At 36.1% G+C, this 25938-nt stretch overlaps 3 protein-coding genes across 8 annotated transcripts; all 3 read right to left on the bottom strand.

The window, feature by feature from the left end:
- Positions 1–395: 395 nt before the first annotated feature.
- On the bottom strand, positions 396–4302 carry LOC135652585 (putative RNA methyltransferase At5g10620). Of its 5 annotated transcripts, none has more exons than XR_010502153.1 (8): positions 4143–4299; positions 4018–4049; positions 3737–3879; positions 3408–3474; positions 3005–3082; positions 1679–1824; positions 959–1088; positions 396–783 (listed from the first exon to the last, which is right to left on the bottom strand). XR_010502153.1 is itself a non-coding variant. In XM_065173618.1 (8 exons), exons 1-7 carry the CDS (start codon positions 4216–4218, stop codon positions 1049–1051), a joined length of 582 nt encoding a protein of 193 aa, XP_065029690.1. In that variant the 5' UTR covers positions 4219–4299; the 3' UTR covers positions 396–783; positions 1009–1048. The 5 variants fall into 5 exon arrangements, 4 of the variants coding, with proteins under 4 accessions (XP_065029690.1, XP_065029691.1, XP_065029688.1 ...); XM_065173618.1 differs by having other exon boundaries at positions 1009–1088; XM_065173619.1 differs by lacking the exon at positions 959–1088 and having other exon boundaries at positions 3791–3879; positions 4143–4302.
- An 845-nt stretch (positions 4303–5147) lies between these two features.
- Positions 5148–14195, bottom strand: LOC135652420 (glycosyltransferase BC10-like). Of its 2 annotated transcripts, XM_065173336.1 has the most exons (12): positions 13810–14194; positions 12685–13026; positions 12418–12601; positions 10008–10106; positions 8278–8378; positions 8136–8207; positions 7822–7912; positions 7116–7196; positions 6273–6332; positions 6050–6172; positions 5923–5961; positions 5148–5807 (listed from the first exon to the last, which is right to left on the bottom strand). In XM_065173336.1, the coding sequence occupies exons 3-12, from the start codon at positions 12511–12513 to the stop codon at positions 5679–5681; spliced, it is 891 nt and encodes a 296-aa protein (XP_065029408.1). In that variant the 5' UTR covers positions 12514–12601; positions 12685–13026; positions 13810–14194; the 3' UTR covers positions 5148–5678. The 2 variants fall into 2 exon arrangements, with proteins under 2 accessions (XP_065029408.1, XP_065029406.1); XM_065173334.1 differs by having other exon boundaries at positions 12418–13026; positions 13810–14195.
- Positions 14196–15167: 972 nt separating this feature from the next.
- LOC103970680 (V-type proton ATPase catalytic subunit A) lies at positions 15168–24282 on the bottom strand. The gene is made up of 20 exons (XM_009384558.3): positions 24049–24282; positions 22135–22261; positions 21957–22012; positions 21801–21857; positions 21291–21402; positions 21132–21169; positions 20918–21019; positions 20754–20810; positions 20592–20663; positions 20350–20451; positions 20211–20273; positions 20009–20141; positions 18341–18447; positions 17718–17912; positions 17540–17626; positions 16830–16934; positions 16348–16445; positions 16166–16244; positions 15652–15740; positions 15168–15533 (listed from the first exon to the last, which is right to left on the bottom strand). The coding sequence occupies exons 1-20, from the start codon at positions 24118–24120 to the stop codon at positions 15419–15421; spliced, it is 1866 nt and encodes a 621-aa protein (XP_009382833.1). The 5' UTR covers positions 24121–24282; the 3' UTR covers positions 15168–15418.
- Between the last annotated feature and the right edge of the window lie 1656 nt (positions 24283–25938).

The following is a 25938-nucleotide window of genomic DNA, read 5'->3' as shown; positions in this document are numbered from 1 at the left end:
TCTATTGACAAATCAACTAATGGTATGATCTATATCAATCTATACTAACACATGGTACAATTAATCGTATGGATAAATCGATATGTACCACTATAGTATAACAAACCTTGCTCCAGGTTTCGTGTAACAAAGTCAGCGTTGTGTATCAATGGTTCTATGATCTTGCAGTGATGCAATGAATCAGTCCGTTTCTTACCAGATGATTGGTTTGCAGAACAAGGTCGAGTACAACCTATTATAAGTTCTCTCTCATTATTTATAGAGAATGATCAGCGTTAAGTGGTCACAGAAGGATTATAAAGGATCAAATTGATATAAGAAAATACTCAAAGACTGCAGACTGAGCACTGCCATAAGCTCCGACTTGTTACTTTTTAACAGAACGATTAGTGACAGCCTCACAAGTAGTATAGATTAGAGTAACCTAATGAGCATTTTGTTCGCTTTACATCAAAACAAATACCTCCACATGTATATAACACAATCAGGAAGCAACGAGATGACCTACAAAAACCAATTCTTCAGATACAATTTAACAGGTCCATGCTACAAGGATGGCACGACCGTGATAGGAAAATAATCCCATGTCTGTGATTGTTGCAGAGCAACTCATCCTGTCCTGTGTGAACTCCATGATCAGTCTGGGATTTGCAGGTGGAAGTGGTGGCATCATCATCGAGTCCTCTGAATTACTACACATCTCATCTTGGGTCGATGCTTTATGGACAGCTTTTTTTCTGGATAATTAAAATGCCAGCTTCAACAGGTCGATTGATGCTCACTCTGCAAAGAAATAGATGAGCTCGAGGAGATTACACTCGTTTTTATATGCCTGATTGCAGGCTGCACCAAATGCAGAAGTTTGAATCAAATATGAAACATTAAAGGTTTGGAAACTTGAGGTTGTAGATACAACAGGGAAACATGGGCAAGAATAAAATGGACTAACATATCTCACCTATAAAGTCAACAAGCAAAACTTGTAATCTTAGCATACTGCAACATTACCAGGAAATTGCCACGAAATCGAGAAGACTGATAAGTCATCCTAATGATGGTACTTCTGGCCTTTGATGATTGTCCATGATCTGAAAATCCAGTGCAGTTTTACTCACCAATTTAATGGGGAACAATTAGATAGTTAGTCAATGGAAACTCTAGAATGCAGAATATAATTAGGCATCAGGTTAAAGGCTTCATATCTTCAAAGAAAGCAAAGCATGGGGTCAAAGGTACTACTTTTCCTACTATCCTCATTTTCACAAGTGATCATTTTTCCTCCTTTCTCTATCATTCTCTTAATATATTCATTCTCTTTACAAAATCCAAGACATTTATTGCTGTAGCACAATGTAAATGGGATTCCATGTCAGTTTTAGATGATCATGTGAACAGCCTTCCACAAAATTTTCAGATATTCTTCTCCTCACCTGGGGTCCCAGATTTCAACAACATTAGAGCAAATCAACAAAGATGGAAGACGATATATATGAAGTTGTATTTGTGCTACTACAGTTGTTAAGGTATTAGAGAATTCCATATTTATTATTTATTCCCATAAATACTTCAAATGATTTATGATGTAATGCAGAGCATACTTTTTATGACTACAATATCATCCAAGTTCAAATTCAAAGAAAGAGATGAAGCAAAAGGAACTCAAATGTGGCAGTCTTACCTATAAAGTTGCTCCAACAACACAATTAAAGCAATCTGGTGATTCAACACCATTGAAGATAATCGAATCGTTACATCAGCACGATTCCGCAACTGTGGTCCATGACCATATGGGCCGCCAATGCAAAAGGCAAGTCTTGTTGAACCCTACAAGAAAATACAAGAAGAAACTGTTTCTTCGGAAAAAAAAGGAAATGACTTGAATATGTAACTCCATATTGTCTCTTCTCTGCAGAAAGCATTACAAACTTGAATACGTAACTCCACAGGATTGGGAAAAGTTCAGATGTGCATTGTTGTACATTCAACCCTATACTGTTTCTTCATATAAATCTTCTACAAATAAAGGTTCAACTAAGTGTATCATATTTGAGGTTCATTCAGAGGGATCAACTTACTAAAAGTCTAAAGCCATTTGATATTGCACATATCAGAAAAAAACAACATATGACTTGAACATATGGACATTTCCATTAATTTAAAACTATATGGCTGAAATTCAAGCAACTAGTCCACTAAAGCCAATTACAACTGAGTCAACTAAGTCTTGAACTACAATAATGACAAAAGAGGGTCTAATATAGAGATTATTTTGATTAAATCTGGTTCTTACAAGCCGGTTCACCTCCCACTACATCCTTCATGCTTGACATGACCATGACTTTATAGGAGAAAGTTGCTGCATAGACAATTCCAACAGAGATCAACCAGTGGGAAGTAGAGATACTTTTTATGGCTTCAACCACGTAGGCCATGCATTATTAGTTATGGTTGGCAAGGGAAGGAATAGAGGTGAAGTTAAGCTTGACTGACAAGTCCCCTAGTACATTAAAATGTGAATCATCTTAAAGATCTGCAATGCTGCTATAAAACAATGTAGAAAATCTAGTTTTCATACTTTTTTATCATAATTACCGTAGAGAATTTAGAGGTAAGAAAAATATAGCAAAACTCTTCCACTGCCGTTGTTGCTGCCTGAAACTATTGGAGGCTTCAAAGAAGCTCATCATCCCTTCCATGGAAGATGTTTGCTAGGAATGGCTTTCCTTTGAAGGAAACGGAGTGACAAGAATCACTAAAAGTTACTAGCCTCTGCTTTACACTAATGTCTAACAAATGAGAGTGTCTCCCTGAAGTATGTCTAAGTATATTGGTAGTCAATGTTACCTCTGGACTGAAAAAGAACTGAAGATAATTGAAAAAGGATGCTAGACTACTGTCATGCCCACTCATTTTCATGAAACATAATCCTTTTGTAAAGTTGAAAAAATTTCAGATACTCTGCTGCATTTTCAAGGATCATCTAAGGTAAAGGTAAAGTACATACTGTTCTTCCTGCATCACCCAATAAATCAGCTAACTGCTCAGATCCGACATCTAGTCCATGCTCATCCAACACAACAACCTAATTCAACAGGAGCAAATAAAACAAGAACAAGTTAAAGAATTCTTTAACACAAGTACATGAAAACTATAGAAAATAAATGATGGAACTGACAAATGACGGGTAATCATAACTAGTTACATTTTTCTTCTTTAGATTTTCTCTACGTTCTTTGTTAGTTGGATATCAGAGATAAAATACTCTTTGTGATACAGTAGTTGGATAACCAGCAGCTGTTCACAAGAATGGGATCAAGCAGTTACCCTCTAACTCTTCCACTCGAGGTTTCCTCCAATAGAAGTTATGGCACAGTGAAGGACAATAGACAATGTAATTAAGACCATACCCAATCTTCATGTCTGATCTGTTGCATAATGACCATGTCTTCTGCATCAATCTGAGCTTTCACATTGCTGCTTAGAGTATCAGAAGCATAAACTTACAGTAGTAAGTTTAGAAGTTTGGTAATTATACATAAATAAGACTTCCAAAAGAAAAAGCACAAAAAAGTTGACACCTTTCCAATTTTCTAAAATTTAGGTATACATAAATTTTGAGGCATCGACACTCCTCCAAGACGTTAATTTGCACAAGCCTTGCATATTTACATTAATTTTTAAGAAAAGGCCTAATATCTTTAGTCTCCATGAAGAAGAAGATAATAGCATAGAATACCTGCTACTTTTTGGATTAGACTTTACATGGACATCCTCGACGCTGCAATAGTACCTGAGCTTCTCCATGTACTCCTCGACCAAAAGCTGCACCCCTGGAGACCTCCTCTTGCCCACCGTCAATATTCGAATCGGAATTGCTCTCTTGAAGCAAAAAATAATACGAATCAAATAAAAAGAAAAAAAAAAACTTGATGCTTAAGATTCGACAAAAAAGACTCAATCTTCCGCATCGAAATCATTAAAATTCCGAAGAAGAACCCGTAAATGGAGTGTGCTTACAATTGATTGGCCAGAGTATTTGGATTTCTTGGCTGCGGAAGGTAACAAATCCCTTAAAAGAACGACTTTCGAGCGGGAAAGGCAAGTAGAAATTGGAGAAAGAGGCAGCAAAAGGACACGCTAACCTAGCAAGGGAGCAGAGGTGTTCTTCTTCATCTGGGAGAAGACGGCGTAGCATTGGCTCCACCGAGAGACTTCCATTCGGCAACAGAGAAGAGGAGAGTAAGAGGGGGAACGGAGAAGTATGAGGAGGTTTGGATGGCCCAAAATAATAAGGATAAAAATACTTGTCCACAGTTTTGCTCTAAAAGCAAAAGTAACGACAATAGCAAGAAAGTTTGGCTTTTCCCTTTACCCTATATATATATATATATATATATATATATATATATATATATATATATATATATATATATATATATATATATATATATACACACACATATATATATTTATATATTTATTTATATATTTATATACACACATATATATATATATATATATACATATATATATATATATATATACATATATATAGTTCAAATAATTTGTACCGATAATATAAGATAAGTTTAAATATTTAATTTTTAGCAAATTTCTTAAATTGAATAATATTCACAAATAGACTTGAGTTTATTGGATGGATGTTAATACGAGTGTTCAAATATTTGAATGCATGTAAATGCAAAATCTAAAAATTTTCATGCATAACGACATACATGCATCATTAAAAAATTTCATGTTTTGACATGAAAAGAGCACAGAATCTAATTATTTTGGGGGCTCTAAATTTTTCTTGAACTTCATCAATCAAATATAAATACAACCATAGGCTCTACAATCAAACTCTGTTTACATGGCCATCTTGGCATACATGTGTGGCAGGAAAAGATCATTAATATGTACAGCTTGCAAATAGATGAGAGGATAAAATTATAATCTTTTTCATGGCTAAATCAATGAGGGAAGAACATGTTTTCAAGAAAACCTAAGCCTGTTGTAACTGATATAGACCGATTCTAACTTGCCCCAATCTGTAGAGTTGCATTCAGTCATGAATAAAGCTACATGCTTCACCATATGAAGAAAAAACAGGTGTAATTGTAATCTATAAAAAGAGAAAAAAAGAATAAGGCAAATAAATATATGATTAACAAATTTTGCTGTCCATAGTTACAATCACAAACAAAATGGAAAAGGGAAGGGTTAAGCAAAGCCAACTGCAGGGCATGGTTATAACATATAAATAACAGCCACCATAACCCTACTCGGAGAGACTCAGACTTGCAAAACATCCCAATTGGCTCCAGCAATCTTCCACACCATTTACAGGCCATAACATATAATAGCAACCGCCATAACCCTACTCGAGAGACTCGAGAAGACATTCCAATTGGCCCCAACAATCTTCCACACCATTTACAGGCCCAAACAAGTCGACTACAGGGCATCGTAACATATAATAGCAGCCACCATAACCCTACTCAAAAGACTCCTCCATTGGCCTCAACAATTATTCCACACCATTTACAGGCCCAGATTGGTACCGAAAGAAATGGAATTTCACAAATTTACGACCATTCTTACAGCATAAATGACTTTGCACAAGCATGGGAAGGTCTGGTGCAGACATCGCAAAAGAATGGAATAGGGAAGATAACTTAAATGACTCTGTAGATGGAGAACAGCTGCATCAAATTGTCAAGGGTTTCAGGCAAAAATTTCCTGGCAAACAAATAACACGGCCTCTTCATTCCGTTCCACAAACAAGGCGACACCGTCTTGACTTTCTGCAACAGTCATGAAACCATATACCATTTATTTTGTTTTGCAAGGGAAACATGGAAAGCATACTGCAAATACAAAATTCACACGGTCAACAAATAAGTGGGTTTTAAATTTTACCTTATCATCACTTGTGACATGATAATTCTCATCAATAGACTGCCAATATTAGTTATATCAGCAAAAGTACATTCAGAAGCTTCACAACAGATTAAACTTAATATCTCAAGAAGGGGCAAAAGTATACAGTTATGTTCTTCAGGAGTTCATATGTCACTTCCTTAGCCTGATATGCTTTTGGATGCCACTTTCCTTCGGACCAATCCACGTGCGTCACCGACCAGTTTGCAATGCCAGTGGGATCAATCATCTGCAGAATAAAGATATATAAGTCGTGGGAAGCCAGTAACTAATTGTCAGAGAATATAAAACTTCACAGGCTGACAATACAAATGGTCTTATGTCCTGACATTGAACAGAGTCGGCAGATAGTGTTCATCAGCATAACAATTACGTCCATCAAAACCTGGCTGCCAAGGTCAAATATATAAAACTGTAAGTATATTTTTCATGAGGGTAATCTCCATCATTTTATCTCTCAAATTTAAGTCATGCAGAAAAAAGTAGAAGTTATATGTGTAAAACAAAATTTTAAAGAGGCATATTCAGGGGCCCTCAAACAAGGTTGTCACAAATCTGAGGCTGCAATCATCCCGAAATAAACTGGTAGAAAAGTTTGTCAACATGATAAACCAGGTAAACAATATACTGCCTTAAACAAAAAAGGCAACAAGGCCTTTGATGATGAGAGTGCATGACTCCTGTCACTGTAATTTGAAAATACATGCATTAATGGAGACATCTTTACGACCAAAACTAATCTAAAGCCAAAGCTGGTGAAAAGTAAAAAATTGTCCATTATGCACAAGAGAGCAAAAAAATTCTCCCATATGAGTGGACCCTCCAACTCTTTTTTTTTTTTTTCAATTTTTGGGTTGAGTTGTGGTTGGAACATTCCTTCTATTATTGGAGTGTCACATATTAAATCATACTGAGTAAACAAAACATTCCTCCACCATCATTACTACCAAAACTGAAAAAAAAAAAAAAAACAACTAGGTGACTTGACCAAAGGCACTTATCAGAGAACACAGATCAAACTTCTATCCCTAGGCATCTAATTCAACAATTGATGCTTTATGCAACTCAATAAAATAGATTTTTGTGAAATAGCAATCATCTGCATTCTGTTGCACATTTGTAAAACTCTACTCTGTATATACAACAGAAAAAGAGATGTAGCCATGTATTACCTTGCAATAAAGCCTGAACTTTGTAAAATAAAGGTTGTCTGCCATAACTATTAAAGCATGCTTTCGCTTCATTGTGAACCACTGCAAAGTGCGTTAGACTCAACATGTCATAAGGCAACAGAAATGTCTTTGGACATAATAAAAATGTAACCTTTATTTCTTTAACATAAAGGCTTTGTATCATTTCGAACATCAAATTAACAGACGCAGGTATTTCTTCCAAGAAAGGATATCCTCATGACACTAATGCTATAATGTAAACAAAGTCCATGCTGTTCTATATCCTACAAAAAGGACAAAAACTAATGGTTATTTTAAAAATTGCATGAAGCAGCTTATAATTGCTCAGAACTCCAGTGACTCCTAAATGAAATTTGATTTGATATGCTCTTGCATGTATTAAATGGAAAAGCATCACGCTATCAGACTTACTTCAACTTAGTTTTGTCTCTTGCTCTAGACTCAATGCAGGTATCTTAAGCTCACTTGATTCTGATTTTCAAAATGTGATCAGTTCATTATTAGGATTAGGCCAGGTGTCTATTTCGTAATATTGGAAGCTAGTAGTTACTCTCTGCACTTCAAGGGTACGCCACTTTCTTTTTATCCTTCTTCCTCGGTCAATCTATCTATCTTTCTTGCAACTCATGGCTAGCTTGGTTTCTTAGGTAGTATTTTTAATAGAAAAAAAGAAAAAAAAGTTTACCTGTGCACCCTTCCTGAAGTCCTTCTCTTCAATCTCAGGCGACATATGCTCTGTATATCTGGCATTACCATGTGGACCAGGATCCCAAAAGCTACAGCAGTCTCAAACAATTATAAAAAGGAAGCCAGGAATCAGTTCTTTAATTATCAGAGGAAGATATGCATCAGGGAAAATAGTTTATATAACTACATATAGCCATTTTGCTCGAGATTTGCTGGAACTAGACATAATTTATTATACAACAAATAAGACCAAACCAATCCAACAGAAAAAGCTCAGTAAATTCCTTGGCAAGATGTATATAGAGGCCTTACCTGTCAATGAAGCTGACATTTGCTCCCAATAAATAGTTGTAAACATAATCAAAATTATGAAGAGGAACACAACTGCAATAAAAGACATGAGATTCAGTTCACTAGCAGGAAAACATGGCAAAAGATTCACATGGTTGATCACCTGTCAGAAAGCAAAATAAAATGTTGATTATCAGGGTTATGGAGTGCATTTGCCAGGAGCCTCTTTTCTGCCTCGACCATAGAAATTTTACCCCATATAACCTGAATGTGCAAATGTTTTAAGTTCAAACACTGATTCTGATCAAGTATTAGCTGAAGCTAAACAACATGACAACATAGAACACATGACTGTCTAAAAGTAAATGATGACTGAACTGATAGGTTTTCCTGTTTATAGATTTTAACAACTAAAAAACCAAGTTTATCTATTCATTTATAAAAATAGAATTGTCTGACAAGTTGCACGTTTGAGTTCAGTCACTCACTATTTGGTATATAGAAAAAGAAGATTTTGTAAGCCCAGAAGGCCAGACTAAGTGACCAGATCAAACCTACACCAGGACTTATGCAGTTCCAACTGCTAGAGATGCTCATTCTCAACATTTTGAGCTTTATAAGACACAATTTATTGTTACGTTGTGAAGTTCCTTCCTCCATGATACCCAAATGTTAGAGTTTGATGCCACTTCCTATGCTTAATCCACTTGCAAGGCAAGCTTTTAAAGGTGCTGGAAGAGCATGCTTCAAAGAGTGTACCTGACCTATAATATTTAGCAGCAGGTTCCTCAATCTTGCATCCTTGGATTTCCAATTTCAAGTTTCTCAACCTCTTTCATTTGTAGCTCTCCTACATCTGACCTTTTATAACTGCATCAAAACCATCTTTTCCGCCCTCCATTATAATGGTTCTTGTATAATTATTACAACTGAGTACTAAACCCATCTTTCCAATATTACAATCTGCTATTTCCCATAATTTTAGCAAGTATGAAGTGACATGGCCTTCACCAATTTCAGTGGTAAATTTCTAGTTCTGTAACTAGACACTAACAAACTTTTGCATCTTGGAAGTTCATTGCTCACTAAGCTACCACACTTTTATTGAGGTTGCAATGTCACTCCATGCAGATTAATTTCTAAAATTGACATCTGTTTGTAATGACTAAGCTAACACACAAAAGTTAACTGGAATCTGATTAAAAGGTTTATTCACAGATGATCAAAAGAGAATTTGACAAATGAAACAAATATAAAGAAGCTACAATAAAAGCTCCAATGTTTTACTACCTAGAGAAAAGGATACAAGCATTGTGAAAAATCACTAATTGAATCATGAAAAATCACTAATTGAATCATGAAAAATCACTAATATCCTTCTAGACACATTAAATCATGAATCTAGACGTACCAACTCATATAGAATGACAAATCATGAAGGTTGAATAACAATATCTTAGGTGTAGAAGTGCTAATTGAAGAATCTCAGTGTTCCCCTTGACATCATAGTCACTACATACCCATACCCATTTATTTGGAGTTGTAGCAACTGATGCGTACTCCTGGTACAACTTATTTGCCACAGCATGCATTATAGCATCAAGAAATAGTGTCAGACATTATGATATTTTTTTTCTCTCTCAGGAATGGACATGGTAACCAATAGCCTGTGGTTATATGAGAATACAATATATGCAAGTATAGCGTCAAGAATTTTTCGATATCCTTATTTATCTATAGATGGACATGGCGATCAATGGCCAGTGATCTATCTAGGAAACAAATACACAGGATACCCAATATTTTTATGTCTGTCTTGCAATTTCATTCATGCATGGATTGGGCTACAAAAAGCTTCTGAAAGTTAGTACAGAAGATAAGATTTTCAACTACCTTGGTGCTCCGAATGCCTCGGCCAACAAATAAAGGACTCGCATGCACTGGTTTCTCTTGTGATGCATGTACATAGATGGAATATCTCCCTTCATGGCCCTGTAGATGCAGATTTAACCACAACTTCAGATTATAAACTATACTGTGAATCTATTCTTTTCTTATAACTAAAATGGTTACAAATTTGCATTTATTCCATGTAAACTTGGTCTGACATACAAATACAAACTTGGTTTTTGACCAACTTATACATGCCGAAGTTCCCATGTTTGAAATGTAATCATTATATAGAGCAAAGACCTGGTCTAGAACAAAAGATAGTTTCAAGCAGTAATTCTGTTGTGATACTTGCAAAGTATAGCTTACTCATTGTTGTGTGAAGCTTCTACTAGACAAATTCCACTTGTATGCAAATCCATTGTTGGCAGAATTGCAAATATATGCCTGCCAACAGCAATCCTAGCTTCATATATACATCATTGAAGTTGCAAATATCATATGTACCTCTCAGACCCTTTAAACATTCATAAAAAGTTAATGTCAGACAAAAATTCTAAAATCTGACAGTTGACTGACTAAATTACTTCTACTCATTACCTCTCTCTTCCCCCCTCCCAGCTTCTCATGTGTCCATGCCCTGTCACCTCTTTTTCCTTTCCTCCAAGTCTATCTTCACCTCCACCCTTTGTCCCCTACCCCTCTTCCCCTCTGTTCCATCTATTATATCTACCTTGGCTGTTAAAAAGATAAACAATGGTGGAGGGAAAAGCAAGGTGAACAGGATGAATAGGAAAAAACTTGAAGTGATAGGGAAAGAAAGAGAATACAGATATGTAGGTATTTTCAGTATTCAATTAATTTAAAAGTACAGTGTCGGAGTGGCTTTATTTTTCCTATTTGAGGCAGTATTAAATTAACCATAACTGTCGAAAGCTGATTGGGGACATGACAAATATGATGATTCTTTAATTTATAGGGATATATATGATATTCCAGAGTGTAAAAATGATTTTTTTTTTTTAATGACGCAGGGTGATATAAGCAACTGCACCTCATTTTAACCCACAAACCTCCTGCAAGAATGGAGTGCTCATTTGGAAATTTAATGTGACAAATGAAAAAAGTACACAATGAACCACCAGATCATTTATCTACCCAAAAGAGCAGACTTGCTTTCAGGAAATTCTACTTTGTTAAAATCGGACAAGTTCCAAAAGTTCTTCCACTAGATCCAATATCACCAAAACAAGATATTTTTCATACTACATAATATACTTACATCACACCTTATATCAATCCCTTAAATGTAGAAGTGAGTCATATATATTTTTGGTAAGCTATGAAGCATGGAGACAGTCATGAAAGATGATACAACACAACAGAGACATACCGCTATAGCAATTTTGAAAGTAGGACAGATAGGTACACAAAAAACACTAAAAACTATCTTAGATACATTACTGATATATTAAAGTTCAATATATACAGATATAAAAACATGATAAATAAGAACAAGCAATTAATTAACATCCCTAGATACATCATGAAGGAGATTATTCTTAGTAACATAGCACTTCACAAATTTAAAGAATACGGAAAGAACTTACGAAAAATGGGGAAAGATTGTTATTATGATTTTCTTAAGTTTGACATTTACCAGAAACAACAAAAACAATATTCCACAAGTTTTTCCCAAGAAGTATTTATGAGGTCTCCCTTAAGTTATCAAAAGGTATTTGTTCATTTTTATATTTATTTAGAAATAAAATTCTTCGAGGAAGTTTGTACATGTAACTATCCTTGTGTCTGACATATACCTGAAATGGACACAGTAAAAATATTAAATTATTCATGTCCAATAGGATTTTCTCTCAAGCAGATGGTCCATAAGTGTATCATAAGTAGTCAATTTTGAATTAACAATATGCCATGGAATAAGCACATGTATGATTCAATAAATCTAGCAAATAAAAATGATTCTTGTTTATTTCCTAGTCTGTTTAAAAAACCTGTTAAATGCTACTTTGTTCTTTTTTTTTTTTTGAACAATGACAAGGGAAACGAAAAGCTTGGTCACAAGTGTCCATGGTACCATTTAATGATCTTTTAAGTTTTAACTGTAGTGGTCCCGAGACTGCTTAAATATACTTAAATATCTCATTCCCATTATATCTAAGATGAAACACAGAAAGAAGTATTTCATATATATGAATAATCTTACCATATTGCAACAAGATCTGGAGCTTTAGGAATGCCATTATGAATCTCGACTATCGAGTCAAACACTCAAGTAGAACAGGTAAATAAGGGAGATAAATTATTTGTATTTTATTGCAAAAAAAAAAAACACAAGAACTTCAAAACAGCAGAGGAAAAAGGCCAAAGTCATATACTAAAATTAAAGCTTTACCAGAAAGAATGTCTCCCAGAGTTTTTCGAATGGCAGTGAACCTCGAGTCAAGAACATGAAAGCAATTTTGGGATTCTCTGGTTGAATTAATGGCATGGAAAGAATGTCTTTAATGACAACACGAGAAGCAATCTCATCATCAGTAAGTTCCCGTGCTATAGGAGGCAGCCAATCCTTTTGTGGGCTGCAAACACTTGAAGAAAAGAAGTAGCAAGCTGAAAACCGCCGAGGTGGATATGCATACACCCCAATCAAGGAGACACATACCAAGCATATCAAAATGATTATCCATCTAGGCGACCTTGCGGTTGGTCTGCTGCTTGGTCCTGGTATAATGCGTGTGTTCCCATTGCCTAGCTGCCATGCCTGTGGTACCTTCATCGTGTTCTTCTTCTTCTTCTCATTAGAGCAGTCTAACCTATAAAGATTCCTTCTTCATCATCAGACACGGCCATTGGATTTGCATGTGAAAGCGTCACCCACAGGGCACAGTATGCAGAGTGTATAGGAATCGTCAGCCAGACATGATCCAACTGCAAAACATGTGCCAAAGCTGTCTATGCGTCACATAACTAATTTTCTTGGAGGAGAGCAAACGAATACAATTTCCTGAAAAATGTTATTAACATTGCTTTAGAACTTAAAGTAAAAGAAAAGTTGAGCATCGACAATTGGATCTGTGGTACTTACTTAAAAATATTGCCAACCTTTAGAGATATATTGGAACTTATGGCGAAGGATGCAATTATCTCAAGCTATAGGTGATAAGATACAAGAAAAAATAAGATACAAAAGGGAAAAAAAAAAAAGAATACAAGGACAATTATCTCAAGCTATATTGTAACTTCATTCTACTTGGTTAAACATGAAAGGGAAAATAAGATACAAAATACATACAAAAGCATATTTTGTCCTTGTATTCTTAACATGATTCTTCCACATTGCTGAGATATCCTAATCTATCTTCTCCTTTTATACCATGCGGTCTTAAAAACCCAGAAAAAGGTCAATCACTAGCCAAACCAAGGGGCGATACTATGAGCTTCGACGGAGTCAGAACTTTAGGTGAGTTTCCCAGCTGAAATTTAAAAAAGTAAGACCTAGGAGAGCAAACAACATAGCTTTCGGAACGGATCAACCAACGCCAAGCGTGCCACAGAAGAAACGGGACTCCCCCACTTACCCAAATCCCAATCGCCAAATTCCAATTCTCAAAAGACCAGAAAATCGCAACCCCAATCAAGACTCGACGAACGGCAAGAAACCAGAGCAAGAATGCTCCACGGATCAAAAAGGAAGAAAGAATTCCCAAGCAAAAAACGAATCGAAGACAAAAAAAAAGGCATCCAGAGACGAAAGATCGAAGCTCACATCAAACAGTTGAACAATTACCTCGGACTCCAACGCCGCGGAGCCCGCGGAGGGATCGCCCGATGACAATATCCGCAATGGAACCGGAGGGAGGAGAGATCTACCGAGGAGAAGGGAGGAGACAGGACGATGGAAAAGGAAGTCCAAATAGGGGAGATTTGAAGAGCCGAATAAAATAACTACCGATCAAGAACTCTTCCCCATTCATTTTGTTAGGTTATGCGTGCATATATGGCTTTCCCTCTCGCTCGCTCCCTGGCACTCTCGCGCGGACAGAGGGGAAGCACCTGCCGGTCTCTCCCTCGCTTCAACGAGAAAATTTCTTCGCTTGTTATTTGGAAAATAAGGTAAAAAAGGATATTTATATCTTCGGTTGTAGTTTCGGCGTAAGCCTCATATGCTTCGTCTTCTTTTCCTTGTTTGGCCTGGCGTCATGTGGCTTTAGCACAAATGCGCGAGTTGGGAACACGATGGGGTGGGATGGAACCCCACATCGAGTGAGCTCAATGATAGAACGTCGGTGGATCCGATAACCTGCTTCTTCGATCCGAATCACGTCATTGAATTTATTAGCTTATGCTATCGGGTACGGGTGTTTCAACCATGATGGATGATATATCTATCGAATTTGGAAAGTTTAGATCCAAGAAGATCCAGAAGTCAACTAGTATCAATGTCTAGATGTATATTTATATATATCTACATGAACGAGTGAATCTTGCTAGTTTTAAACGAAGATGAAACACGCAAGTGGATCATGTCATTATCATTGACCTCGCGCTCGATCATGGCCCATCCGATTTCAAATTGGATGCTGCTGTCTTTTAAAAGGAAACATTTTATAGGCACAGCAGCGGCTCGCCTGTCTTGTCCAGGGCAGGAAACACAAACCCAGGCCTCAGAGAGGAAATAGGCATGACGTCAGAATCACCAGCTGCATACATCAGCAGCAGCAGCAGCAGCAGCAGCCACTAGCGGGATCTTCTTCTGTTCGGCCATCTTTGTTGTGACTGATAGGAAGCCATGGTTGTCTGTGCAGGACTACACCATAAACCCTAAACAACATAACTTAATAATCTCGTTTAAAAAGAGTGAAAAAAATATTCAATGAAATGCAAGAAGAAAACACTGACACACGTAATGCACCTGATAAAGCCAGAAAATGCATAATCAGCATGCAACATTCAGGCATGACTCACTGATTCTAAAACGAGATTGCCAATGTAGAGAAACATACTATCTTCAAACTGTGCAGTGATAACAGGATCCCAAATATATGGGATGAAACACAAAACACAAACCTCAAGGATGATAACCAAAAGTCCGCCTAGGCCTCCGAAAGTACTTGATTGTTGTTAGCATGAAACAAAGTTCTCTGATAAAAAGAAGCATCAAAGACTTGCAAGATAGTATAAGATTAATCGATACAGTGATTATTATGGATACACCCACCTTTATTACAGTAGTTCACATAAATAATAATAACACCGAAATATGTTAAAAGACTCACGAAACTGAAGGTGAACACCTGCAGCATGGTGTCTCGATAATGCTACTAATCACCCAAAATTTACATATCATATATTGGTGAGAGGGATCCTAACTGGCTTCCCTTGTGGTTTTGCAGGTCTTAACGTACTTCATCTTCAAGGTTCCTGAACCCAGCAGTGAGGTCATCGTATAGTTTCTGGAATTTTGCGACAAGAGCTTCCTCGCCTTCTGCAGGATCTTCAAATTTTTGGGACCTGAGGAATCCAAATATAAACTCAAATCTTCAACTAAGTAGACATCTGGACGAGCCCCAGGATAAAAGATAAAGGCACGCTCCAATACATCAAGCACAAGTTTCAGCCTATTACTTACACTAGACGGTAGAAAAGGTCACCCAGTCGATGCTTAATGACACTGTAAGTAATCTTCTGGCCATCTGAACCTGCCCCTCGCTCCACAGCCTGATAATTAACATGAGAGCAAGAGTGAATACAAGAATTCTAAAAACTACAAGCCCTATCATAACTATTCTAATACAAGTTTATAGATACTACAAGATTTCTTTAATGCAAAATACAACAAGACTCCTTTAGATTATCATCAACAGACATCACCAAAAAGACAAATGAAACATTAACCAGAAATTTGTCATCATCACCAAAAAGACAACTGAAAAATTAGCCAACAACTTGAATAGCATATAAATGGCTGATAATGCATCAGTCCTTAGACCTACTCAAAATAAAGCCTGGTTCCGGTCAATTACCAGCCTCTAAGTGAGTCCAAGGTTGGAATTAAACCGGAAACAAGAAACACAAGCTTCTACAAATCAATTTTTTATGTCAGAGATTTATAAAATAGATATTTCCAGTAGATAGAAGAATACCTGATTTGCCAAAGTATTGAAGTGTATAATGTTACGCATCATCCAAACAGACTTGTAGAATGGGCAGAACTTATCATATCTGTTACAATCATAAGAGTTGACAATTGGATCAGCTTAGGAGGACAAGAAAACTACATGAGGAAGTCAGAAATAAAAGTCATTATGACAAAGATGGAACATACGGAGTAAATGCATTCTGTGCAAGATAATCTTCCCGCAGAAGCTTTGCAGTCTCTAGAGTAATCTTGTCTGTTTCTGCTAATGCATCTTTACCAACAAGCTGCAAAATCAGAAGTAGTCATTAAGACCAACAAATAATAACTAAAAACATAATATGTGAAAGAAACTTTGTACTATTAAATTTTCAATAATTACATAAATCATATGTAAAACTAGCTCTAAATCCAGTGATAACAAGGGAAGAAGGAGAATCCTTAAATTTATAACATGTTGTAAAAGATATTATGACTTAGTAAAATAAAAACTAAAAGGTTTTGCAAATCATTTGACGATCTCAAAATCAATAAAATATTAAGAAAGGCTAAGCTCCTGGACATTTTAAAATTGTTACAATTAGATTTCAACAACAATAAGAAAAAAGTTAAAATTTAACAAATTAAAACAAAATTATCATATGATGATAAGATAAGCTGGAAAAAATTACCTGCACAATTTCATTCAGATCATCTTCTCTTTGTAGTACCTCACGTGCCTTTGTTCTAATGTCAATAAAATCTGGATCAAATTTCTCATAGAAAGATTCCAAGGCCTGCAAGAAACAGAAGAGTAAAGCAATGGAAATTAGATGCAAAACTGTACTGTCATAAAGGTGCTGGAGCATATTAGGAGCAGTTCGCTATCTATCACTACAGCAACTGTTGTACTCAGTATAACAAAAATGAAATAAAAATATAAGAATTGTACGACTGATGGTTTCAAATGCCCTGTCATACCCCTGCATGCCCACAAGTTCACGTTCACATTTTGTTTTAAAACATCACTAATTTTAATTACACAGTCTCTAACCAACAAAGTGCATGATACTTGAGATCAAGGTTCGCAATACCGTACCGTACCGGAGTTTCGACCTGGGCTCGGTACCGGTATGGTACGGTATACCGCTTGGTACACCCAGGTGTACCGAGCGGTATATTCAGGCGTGCCGAGCACTGTAGCAGTCCTATAGTGATACAGTACTGCTACAGTATGCTACAGTGTCGGAACGATAACATATGGTCCGCATACCGAAAGTCTGGCGGACCGGTACGTACCGCCCATACCGGGCGGTATGGATCGGTACTGCAAACCATGCTTGAGATAACTACAAGTTTTTTTCATGTAACTTAAGGATAACATAATGGTACAATAACAAACCTTTGAGTACTTGGAATATGAAATAAGCCAATTCACTGATGGAAAATGCTTCCTTTGAGCAAGCTTCTTATCCAGTCCCCAAAAGACCTGCATAGCATTTACAAGGCAAAGAATTGATGACACATCAATCAAGGTTCTATATCAGAGAAGAATTGATGGCACATCAATATTCAATTACCTGAACAATACCCAGGGTTGCAGAAGTAACAGGATCGGAAAAATCACCACCTGGAGGGGAAACAGCACCAACAATTGTGACACTGCCAGTTCGGTCTGGCCCACCCAGACATTTCACCTTACCAGCACGTTCATAGAAGGAAGCTAAACGTGCTGCAAGATAAGCAGGATAACCACTATCTGCTGGCATTTCAGCCTGACGAAGAAGAAATATACAAACAAGTACAAACCAGATTGAGATTAAATAAACTTAAGAAGTAGAAGGGGAGGAAAATTAACAGAAATAATAGTGATGAGTGCTGAAGAGAAAATACACTGCATATTAACTTAACTTTCAGTGTGTTTGAAAGCATTTATCGCTAATTGTTAACTTGTCTTAACCCTTCTTCTGTGATTGTTAATACAACACAGAACAAACTTGCAAGAAGAACAGTTATTTTCTGCAACCTTGTATAGCTACTACATGCACACTGCACTATCTATTTCATAGTTGTATTACAAAAGTTCTCTTTTTAGAATGAAAAGCAGGAAAAAAATTGAATAAGGTTTGAATTAATGAGGCGTAAGTTACAACCATGTTACTAAATGCTAAATAATTGTGATAAGATAAAAAAGAACAATCACCAGTCGGCCTGAAATCTCACGCAAGGCTTCTGCCCAGCGGGAGGTCGAGTCAGCCATCATACTAACATTGTAGCCCATGTCTCGGAAATATTCAGCTATTGTGATGCCTGCGTATTTTAAATGTACACAAACATAATCAATTCTAATTTATAGAAAACAAGAAGTACCTATAGTATAGCAGATTACAACTAATGCTTTTCTCAACATATATATATGTATGTATATATGTATATAGGCTGTTTCCTGAAAATGGTTCATTTTTGCTCTATTGGCCTTTAGCCTACTTAAGACATGTTCAAATGCCTTTTTCTTGTTTTACACAGTACACACCTTGCATACTTTATCTGCATGGTATGAATCATAGGACTAACTGGTGTCTAAGGAGAGTCTAAGTGGGAAAAAGAAAAAGAAAAGCATATCAGGTCTTAAGTGGGAACAATTGAAAATAGGGTCCTTCTAGGAAATTGCTGTATATGCTATATACACATATTATATATACATATGCACATATAATAATACCCTGACCATTTCATAGAAAGAAATGTCGAATGAAGTTAACACAAGAAAAAAAAAGGGGTAATTCTTGAAAACTTAAAAGCATCTGAAGATATCTCGGCATCTTAAACAGCACACTAAAGAAAATTACTGCCTAGATCTCCAAATAACACCCTACGAAAGTGTTGTGTTGCTTTATATCCATAATTAGATGCTTGTAAGAAAGAAAATAAAGGCCGCATTTTCAATTCATCATCTACAATTAAGATATGGTCATCTGAATCAAGCCCAAATTGCTCTGCTCTTAATTTATTTGCTGTCTCAAATATCCAAGAAGAAAAAGAAGATAAATACTAATAGATTTGGAACCTAAAAAATAACATGCTTTATCCCAAACTAGCACATCAGGACAACCAAAACATCTTTTTTATAAATTGTTCTAGATGCAAAGTGTCCTTGATTTCAACACTGTCTAGTGAGATGTGCTGTAGGACTAAGCAGGGTTCGCAGTCTATCTATGATAACCTACAACCAAGGCAGTGACCAGTACATATGGCTTTTGCAAATAGACTCCAGTATATGCCTCATCTTCTGATTCAGGTCACTTAATAATTATGATATGTAGAATGGTTATTATAATTCAAGGCAATATCCAACTTCAAGGTGCATAGATGATAGAACCAATCTACTTGATTCATCACATTTTGTCCAGTAACATCCCGGCTGAACTTGAGGTTATAAATCAACTTAGCATATTTAAATATAGAATATTCAGCCAAGTGATGAGACACCTTAAACTTTCATCACTATATGAAGCAACTTCTGAGAAGTTAATTGACATGTCAGAACTCCCACAACTTTTGGTTGGTAGCCACAAATAATAATATCATATAAGAAACTTCTAAATAATTGCAACAAATATAACAGTATATAGGAGTCCTCCTACTATAGACTTACCTTTTCACCTTTAATAGCAAATTTTATAAACCTAAGATATATTATTGTCTGCACTACTTGCTCACTTAGGTTCGCTTAGGGTTGTGTAGATGAATTGCTTAGCTGAGGAAAAGCATGATAGCATTTGACATGTTATAATTTAGATTTGAGTCTTACTCTAGACACCATAACCGCATATATTGTACCCTCACTTGATATTGACTATTTAGCTCATACCTGTATAGATGGAGGCCTCACGGGCAGCCACAGGCATGTTGGAAGTGTTTGCCACAAGTGTTGTTCTTTTCATGACAGATTCTTCACGACCATCAGGTAAGGTCATTGTCAATTGTGGAAAATCCATAAGCACCTGGAGATTGGTTTATGTGATATCTTATTGACATAAGGATGACCGAGTACAAGGCAAGTGGACACAAACCTCCGCCATTTCGTTCCCTCTCTCCCCACAGCCAACATAAACCACTGTGTCAGAATTAGAGTACTGGAGAAGTTGATAAGCGTAAGTAAACAATCAAAAACAAAAACAAGGAAATGAACTATAGCAAGAAACATATTACCTTTGAAAGCGCCTGACTGATGACTGTTTTTCCACAACCAAAGGCTCCAGGAATAGCACAAGTGCCTCCAAGAACAGAAGGAAAGAGAGCATCAAGTACACGCTGAATAACAGAACCCGATTCAGTATGTTGAATACAAGAAAGAAAGGCCACAAGAAAGCAATTTTATGAACACCGAGAAGTACAACTCTCAAACTATCTAAAAGCATAACATGATCCCTGGTGTTCCTCATCCATTTTACCTGTCCTGTCAATAGAGGTGTATCAGCAGCAAGCTTTGCTGCAACTGGTCTTGGAGTACGTACTGGCCATGTCTGCAGAAATAAGTCAGGAGACATTGCAGTGATTATGTTTATTGGAAAATGGAGATCAGACTCTAAATAACAAAGAACAGTGTTACTAACCTGAAGCATGCTGAACTGCTTTTTTACATTTTGAAACTCCAGCTCCAATACAGTGTCCTAGAAATATAATAGTAAGTGAGACAAAAAGAAGCCTTGAGCAAAAGCAACATAATGAAAATGCTTGATGCAAACGAACTTTTATACATATATATAAGTTCACTAACATTCAGGTTGTATTGACCAGCAGGGGCAATGTAACTGATTTTTCCCATGGAACCAGGAGGAAGAGCAACATGGTGCTTCATTAGTGTGTTCTCAAAGACAATCTGCATGGTAAATAATGAGCATTAGAATCTTAAGACAACTGAAACATGTATACTGAGAATTAAATCTCATATCAATTAATATTCCATATCTGTCCAATTTCATACAACTTACTGCATATAAATCTCCACCAGTCAGAAGATCTCCAACAGCTAAAGAAAGTGGAAGAACAGATCAAACTTTTAGGCACGTCACACGCTAGCAACAATAAAAAAACCAAAATATGGAGGACAAACAAGCAATATATGAATTCCAAGTAATTGGTCTAATTACCTAATTTTCCAGGCTCAAATTCCCATAATATATCTTTGTCCAAGGCAGGAACAGAAACACCACGAGGGATGTAGACATCACCAGATTTTAGAGCAATAGTCTTCAAAGGCCGCTGTAATTAGGAAGAAGGACGAACATGCAATTAAGAATTAAATAGATTAATAACAAGAAAATACAAATTCAATGAGGTGATTAATAACATGAATGTCAAATAGCATACCTTTGCAACTAACAACAAATGAGAATATGAATTGAAAACACATGGAGAAATTTCAAGATTCGAAGCAAACTAAGGCTATAATAAAGTGCAACAAACTTTAATTGTACCAATTGAAAAAGCTACTGAATTTAATCAGATAATTAGGTGAGAACATATTGAGGCACTAGTTATAGTTAGGCAAGTCACAAATATCTAGATACGTGAATTCTAACCAATAAGAATCACATAATGATGGAAAAAGCACATGGAACCAACAACACTAGATTTTCCTTTAATATTTCAACATAAACCTGAATTCCATCAAAAATGTTGCCTAAAATTCCAGGTCCCAACTCGACTGAGAGAGGCTGTAAACAAAAAAAAAAAAAAATCAATCCATAGATAAGGCCAGACCATAATCACATACATCAATTATAAGAGATATAACCACTGAAAATGTTAATAACCTTTCGAGTTCTTAAAACAGGGTCATTGACCATTAAACCAGCAGTTTCTTCATAAACTGAAATTTAAAAACAAAAGTAGGCAACATATCATTTATTCCTTAGAATAAACAACCTAAAATAACTGAAGATAGACAACAAAGGGAATTAAACAGTGAAAAAAGATTTTGATGCCATTTACCCTGGATGGTAGCTGAATCACCCTCCAAACGAATAATCTCACCAATCAGCTTATCATAGCCAACACGAACAAGTTCATACATGGCAGCACCTCCCATACCATCAGCCACAACAACTGGCCCAGAAACCTGAAAATTTGCAGTAATAATTAATGTGATGTAACAATCAAGCAAAGATTCTACATAAGTTACTCGTTGCAGCAGAAAAGAAGCCCTGCTTTGAAAAATATTGGCAATGTATATTCAACAGCAGACAAGATGATGAGCCTGCTAAGAGGGATAGGCCAGAACATCTAGTTAAAATTAAATCTCAGACTTAATTTAGGCTTTGGTCTGTCTTCAATGAAAACCTGAAGTCCAAACAGATTGGACTCACGAAATTATGCAATGAACAAGTAAGCCCTCCTGACCCCACCGATCATGAGTCAGGAGTCTTATCCACTAGGCCTAGCCTAGCCCACCGATCACAATGACCAATTTTCAAGTCAGGCTGAAATGGGGCTGATGGTTCTGCCATGCTACAGGCAAGGACAGAGAGAAAAACTGGTAATTGTTTTTAGCTTTCCTTGAAAGATTTAAATGTCAATTAAAAAAATATATCAAATTCATCTTATGCTAGCTTAATATGTATTTATACGATCAACAACAATCTGGAAAATTCTCTGTATTACATTTCATATCCATTTAACCATTCAAGTTCTGTCGCTTCTATATACTACCAAAACTAAATAAATGTAAATTTTGAAGTGGACTGCAGTCAGCAAAAACTAATACTTGATTCTCAAGTAGAGCATCCTACAATGGGACTCCATCTGCTGACTGTAATAGAAAAATCAAAGAGAATTTAAAAGCACATGTAACTCTCATTCTTGGCTATTTGGCATCCATTTTGGTGCAGAACAGTTAATATGGACCACAAAGTCATAAGAGGTTAATATTTCTCTTATTTTACCACCACAAAAGTGTGTGAAAACAGCACATAGAAAACAATACAAATGGGCTAAATAGAACATTGCGACTCCTCAACTAGACTTAAAAGTGATGCACATCCATCAGACACATTTTTCTCTTACAAAAGACTATTTATGTCTTCATTAAATATTTTTTACACCTAAAAAATAAACTTTCATCTCGACATGATTCGTCTTATCGGTTCGTATCGTATACCGACCAACCATTGATACGGTATATATCAAACTATATCAATGTACCAACACAGTACGGTGGGATATACCGGCAAACCAATATGTACCGCTCATACCGGTCCCTGTCAGACCAACACATACCGCCTGTACTTGGCAGTATCCCGTGGTATGGTGAACCTTGCATCTCTATCTTTGACACTAAAATTTGTGTATTGTCCGCTTAAGAAATTGTGTCCACTATAGTTGACTGTAGAAGCCTAGATATATTTTCAAATCTCATGATTAAAATTTTGCAGTTAAACGAAGAGAAGCTTAAGAGATTTAAAAAGGTAGTGCGATTTCACAGAACCAAAATGAGACAAAGGAATCAACGTAATAAGTTTGCCCGGGGCTGCTACATGACCACAGAAACAAGAAGTACGTGCATGCAGGACCTTGTTGTCCATCAATCTACGAACATCGAAAATACACAGCTTCATGATCATCACATAATTCGGTTAGTCTAACACGCCAAATCCTAACCTCGCAATTAGGTTTCAGCTTCATAACCAACGCATTTTCATACGACTATCGCGCCGTTCATTCCAGATCACGACTCAATGATCCATTGCCAGATGAGTCGGCTCAAGGACTTCAATAAATCAGGTCAATTACACGCATTCAAGCACCGTAAGAAGAAATCAAAGAAAACCCTAAAACTCCCAGAATCCATAGTCAAAAGGACCATGTAGGACTCCATGAGACTGCAGAGGGAAACAAAGAACGATTTACCTTGCGGACGTATCCGTACTCGCTCTCCTTCTCCGAATCCTCGAACGTGGTCATGCGATCGCCGTATGCCATCGCGGAAGATCAAGATTCGGAACCCGATCGTGTTGGGAAGACAACAGATCCAGAGATCGGCCTTGGCCGGCGATGGATACTGGCAAAGGGATCCGAGAGACGGGTGCGAGCGAGAGCGACGAGATCTTGAGGGGTCGAGATGATAGCAGAAGTGGAGCAATCGACGTGCCACGACAAGATGACGCAGCTTTTCGAGACGCGTAGGGGTACAATAGGGTGACACCGCGGAGAGGACGGTGGGGCCGATGCAAACCGCCATGACCCACAGGAAACCGTGGAGATTTTCTCGTGGTGCGACTTGGGGAGATGCGAAACGGGAGATGAAACATTCCAGATTTCCTGTCAAACCAAAAACTTATATATATATATATATATATATATACATACGAATTCAAAAAAAATCATAATTTTAAGAATTTCTCATTTATTTCTTTTAAAAAATTTTACATAAAAATAACTATATTCTTATTGACGTAGAAATTTCTTATTCATACTCATTCACTTAGCTCATAGTCCTTTTGAAATAAGGTGAGGGTGCGAGGGTCGTCAAACCTCTGTACTCCTTCCTTCATTATATAAGAGAGTTATAGACAGTAAATCCAATAAGATAAACGGACAAGTGATACTTACTAAGGTTTGAGGAGAGTGAGACATCTATTGTTAGTTGTCTTAGTACGTGGTCGCACCTTCGTCATAGGTGACGAGCAACTATTAAGGATGAGAGGGGAGCGATTAATGGTGCGAAGGCACAATCAAGATTGCACGACGGGTGATAGACGATAAGAGTATAATGATCATTTTAAAAAAAATATTACTCTACGAAAATTTATCAAAGTTGAGGTGTTATATGAGAAATTATCAAAGTTTAAATTTTTTTAGAAATCCACCCAATGTATATAATTATAATTTATTTGAGAGTCTCCAAAGCCTTTTTAGAATTTCTTTTTTTCTTTTTTTGTTGACACATACAATTGTACATAGGTAACAACTGCAAGGATGTCTTTTTTTTAGATTAATATATATTATATTAAGATGTACAAAATGTTGATGTCAGGAGAGAGAATTTTCAAGAGGGCATAATAACCGTTGGGATCACCATTCCAAACACAGTTTGCTTTATTAATTCTAATAAAGGGAGTGACACAGTGGACAAAAATCACAGTTTGAGTTTGATTATCAATTCAAATCAAAATTTCTCCACTTGAATAGAAATGATAGAATGATGAGTCCAAGTTAAACTTATTATAGTTAATATGTACTATATTTCTCATAATTTTAATTTACAACTTAAATTTTTAAAAGATGATTTTCACAACAACAAAAAAAAACTCTCTTTTTTTATTTTTTTTTTCTAAAGGTATCTTTGTTTTCATTTTCCCCAAGCTTATTATCTATAGTTCTCATTTTATTATTGACAACCACGTTGCTATTGATAACCCTTTTTAAGAATATAATAACATATATTTTTAAAATAATATTGTTATTATATTATCAATTTTATTCTTTTTTTTGTCATTCACTAGAGGAGGAGGAAGAAGAAGAGGAAAAGGAAAATGATATTTATGTTCATTTATAAAAAATAGTTTATAAATATTAAAAATAATAAAATAGGATCGTAAATAGTAATAAGAGAGTCGCGAATAATAATCTCTTTTTTTCCTAATATGATGTCTTCTATTTATGTAATCTTATAAATATCCTTCATTAATCTCCGTTGTTCATTGTCTTTATCTTACTTATGAGATCTTAAGACTCTTATCATCATCCTCGGTGCTTTCATTTCACCCTTGTCTTTTTTTTTTCTAAAGATCCTAGCAA

The sequence above is a fragment of the Musa acuminata genome, chromosome BXJ3-11 (assembly GCF_036884655.1).
Source record: "Musa acuminata AAA Group cultivar baxijiao chromosome BXJ3-11, Cavendish_Baxijiao_AAA, whole genome shotgun sequence".
Lineage (NCBI taxonomy): Eukaryota > Viridiplantae > Streptophyta > Magnoliopsida > Zingiberales > Musaceae > Musa > Musa acuminata.
Note: the sequence above shows the minus strand (reverse complement) of the source record. Positions and strands in the feature narration are given on the sequence as shown.

Excerpts from the sequence above, each read along its gene's own strand:
- LOC135652420 (XM_065173334.1), bottom strand. The coding sequence starts at position 12,798 with ATGAAGGTACCACAGGCATGGCAGCTAGGCAATGGGAACACACGCATT. Across the intron at positions 8,208-8,277 it reads TTTATTTTGCTTTCTGACAG|TTGTGTTCCTCTTCATAATT; the intron begins GTGATCAACCAT and ends CTTTTATTGCAG. Across the intron at positions 5,808-5,922 it reads ATGTCACAAGTGATGATAAG|AAAGTCAAGACGGTGTCGCC; the intron begins GTAAAATTTAAA and ends TGACTGTTGCAG.
- LOC135652585 (XM_065173616.1), bottom strand. The coding sequence starts at position 4,218 with ATGGAAGTCTCTCGGTGGAGCCAATGCTACGCCGTCTTCTCCCAGATG. Across the intron at positions 1,825-3,004 it reads TGGGTGATGCAGGAAGAACA|GGTTCAACAAGACTTGCCTT; the intron begins GTATGTACTTTA and ends ATTTTCTTGTAG. Across the intron at positions 784-1,678 it reads TTGTTGGAGCAACTTTATAG|AGTGAGCATCAATCGACCTG; the intron begins GTAAGACTGCCA and ends ATTTCTTTGCAG.
- LOC103970680 (XM_009384558.3), bottom strand. The coding sequence starts at position 24,120 with ATGGCATACGGCGATCGCATGACCACGTTCGAGGATTCGGAGAAGGAG. Across the intron at positions 22,013-22,134 it reads TGATTCAGCTACCATCCAGG|TTTATGAAGAAACTGCTGGT; the intron begins GTAAATGGCATC and ends TTTAAATTTCAG. Across the intron at positions 21,170-21,290 it reads ATTTGAGCCTGGAAAATTAG|CTGTTGGAGATCTTCTGACT; the intron begins GTAATTAGACCA and ends CACTTTCTTTAG.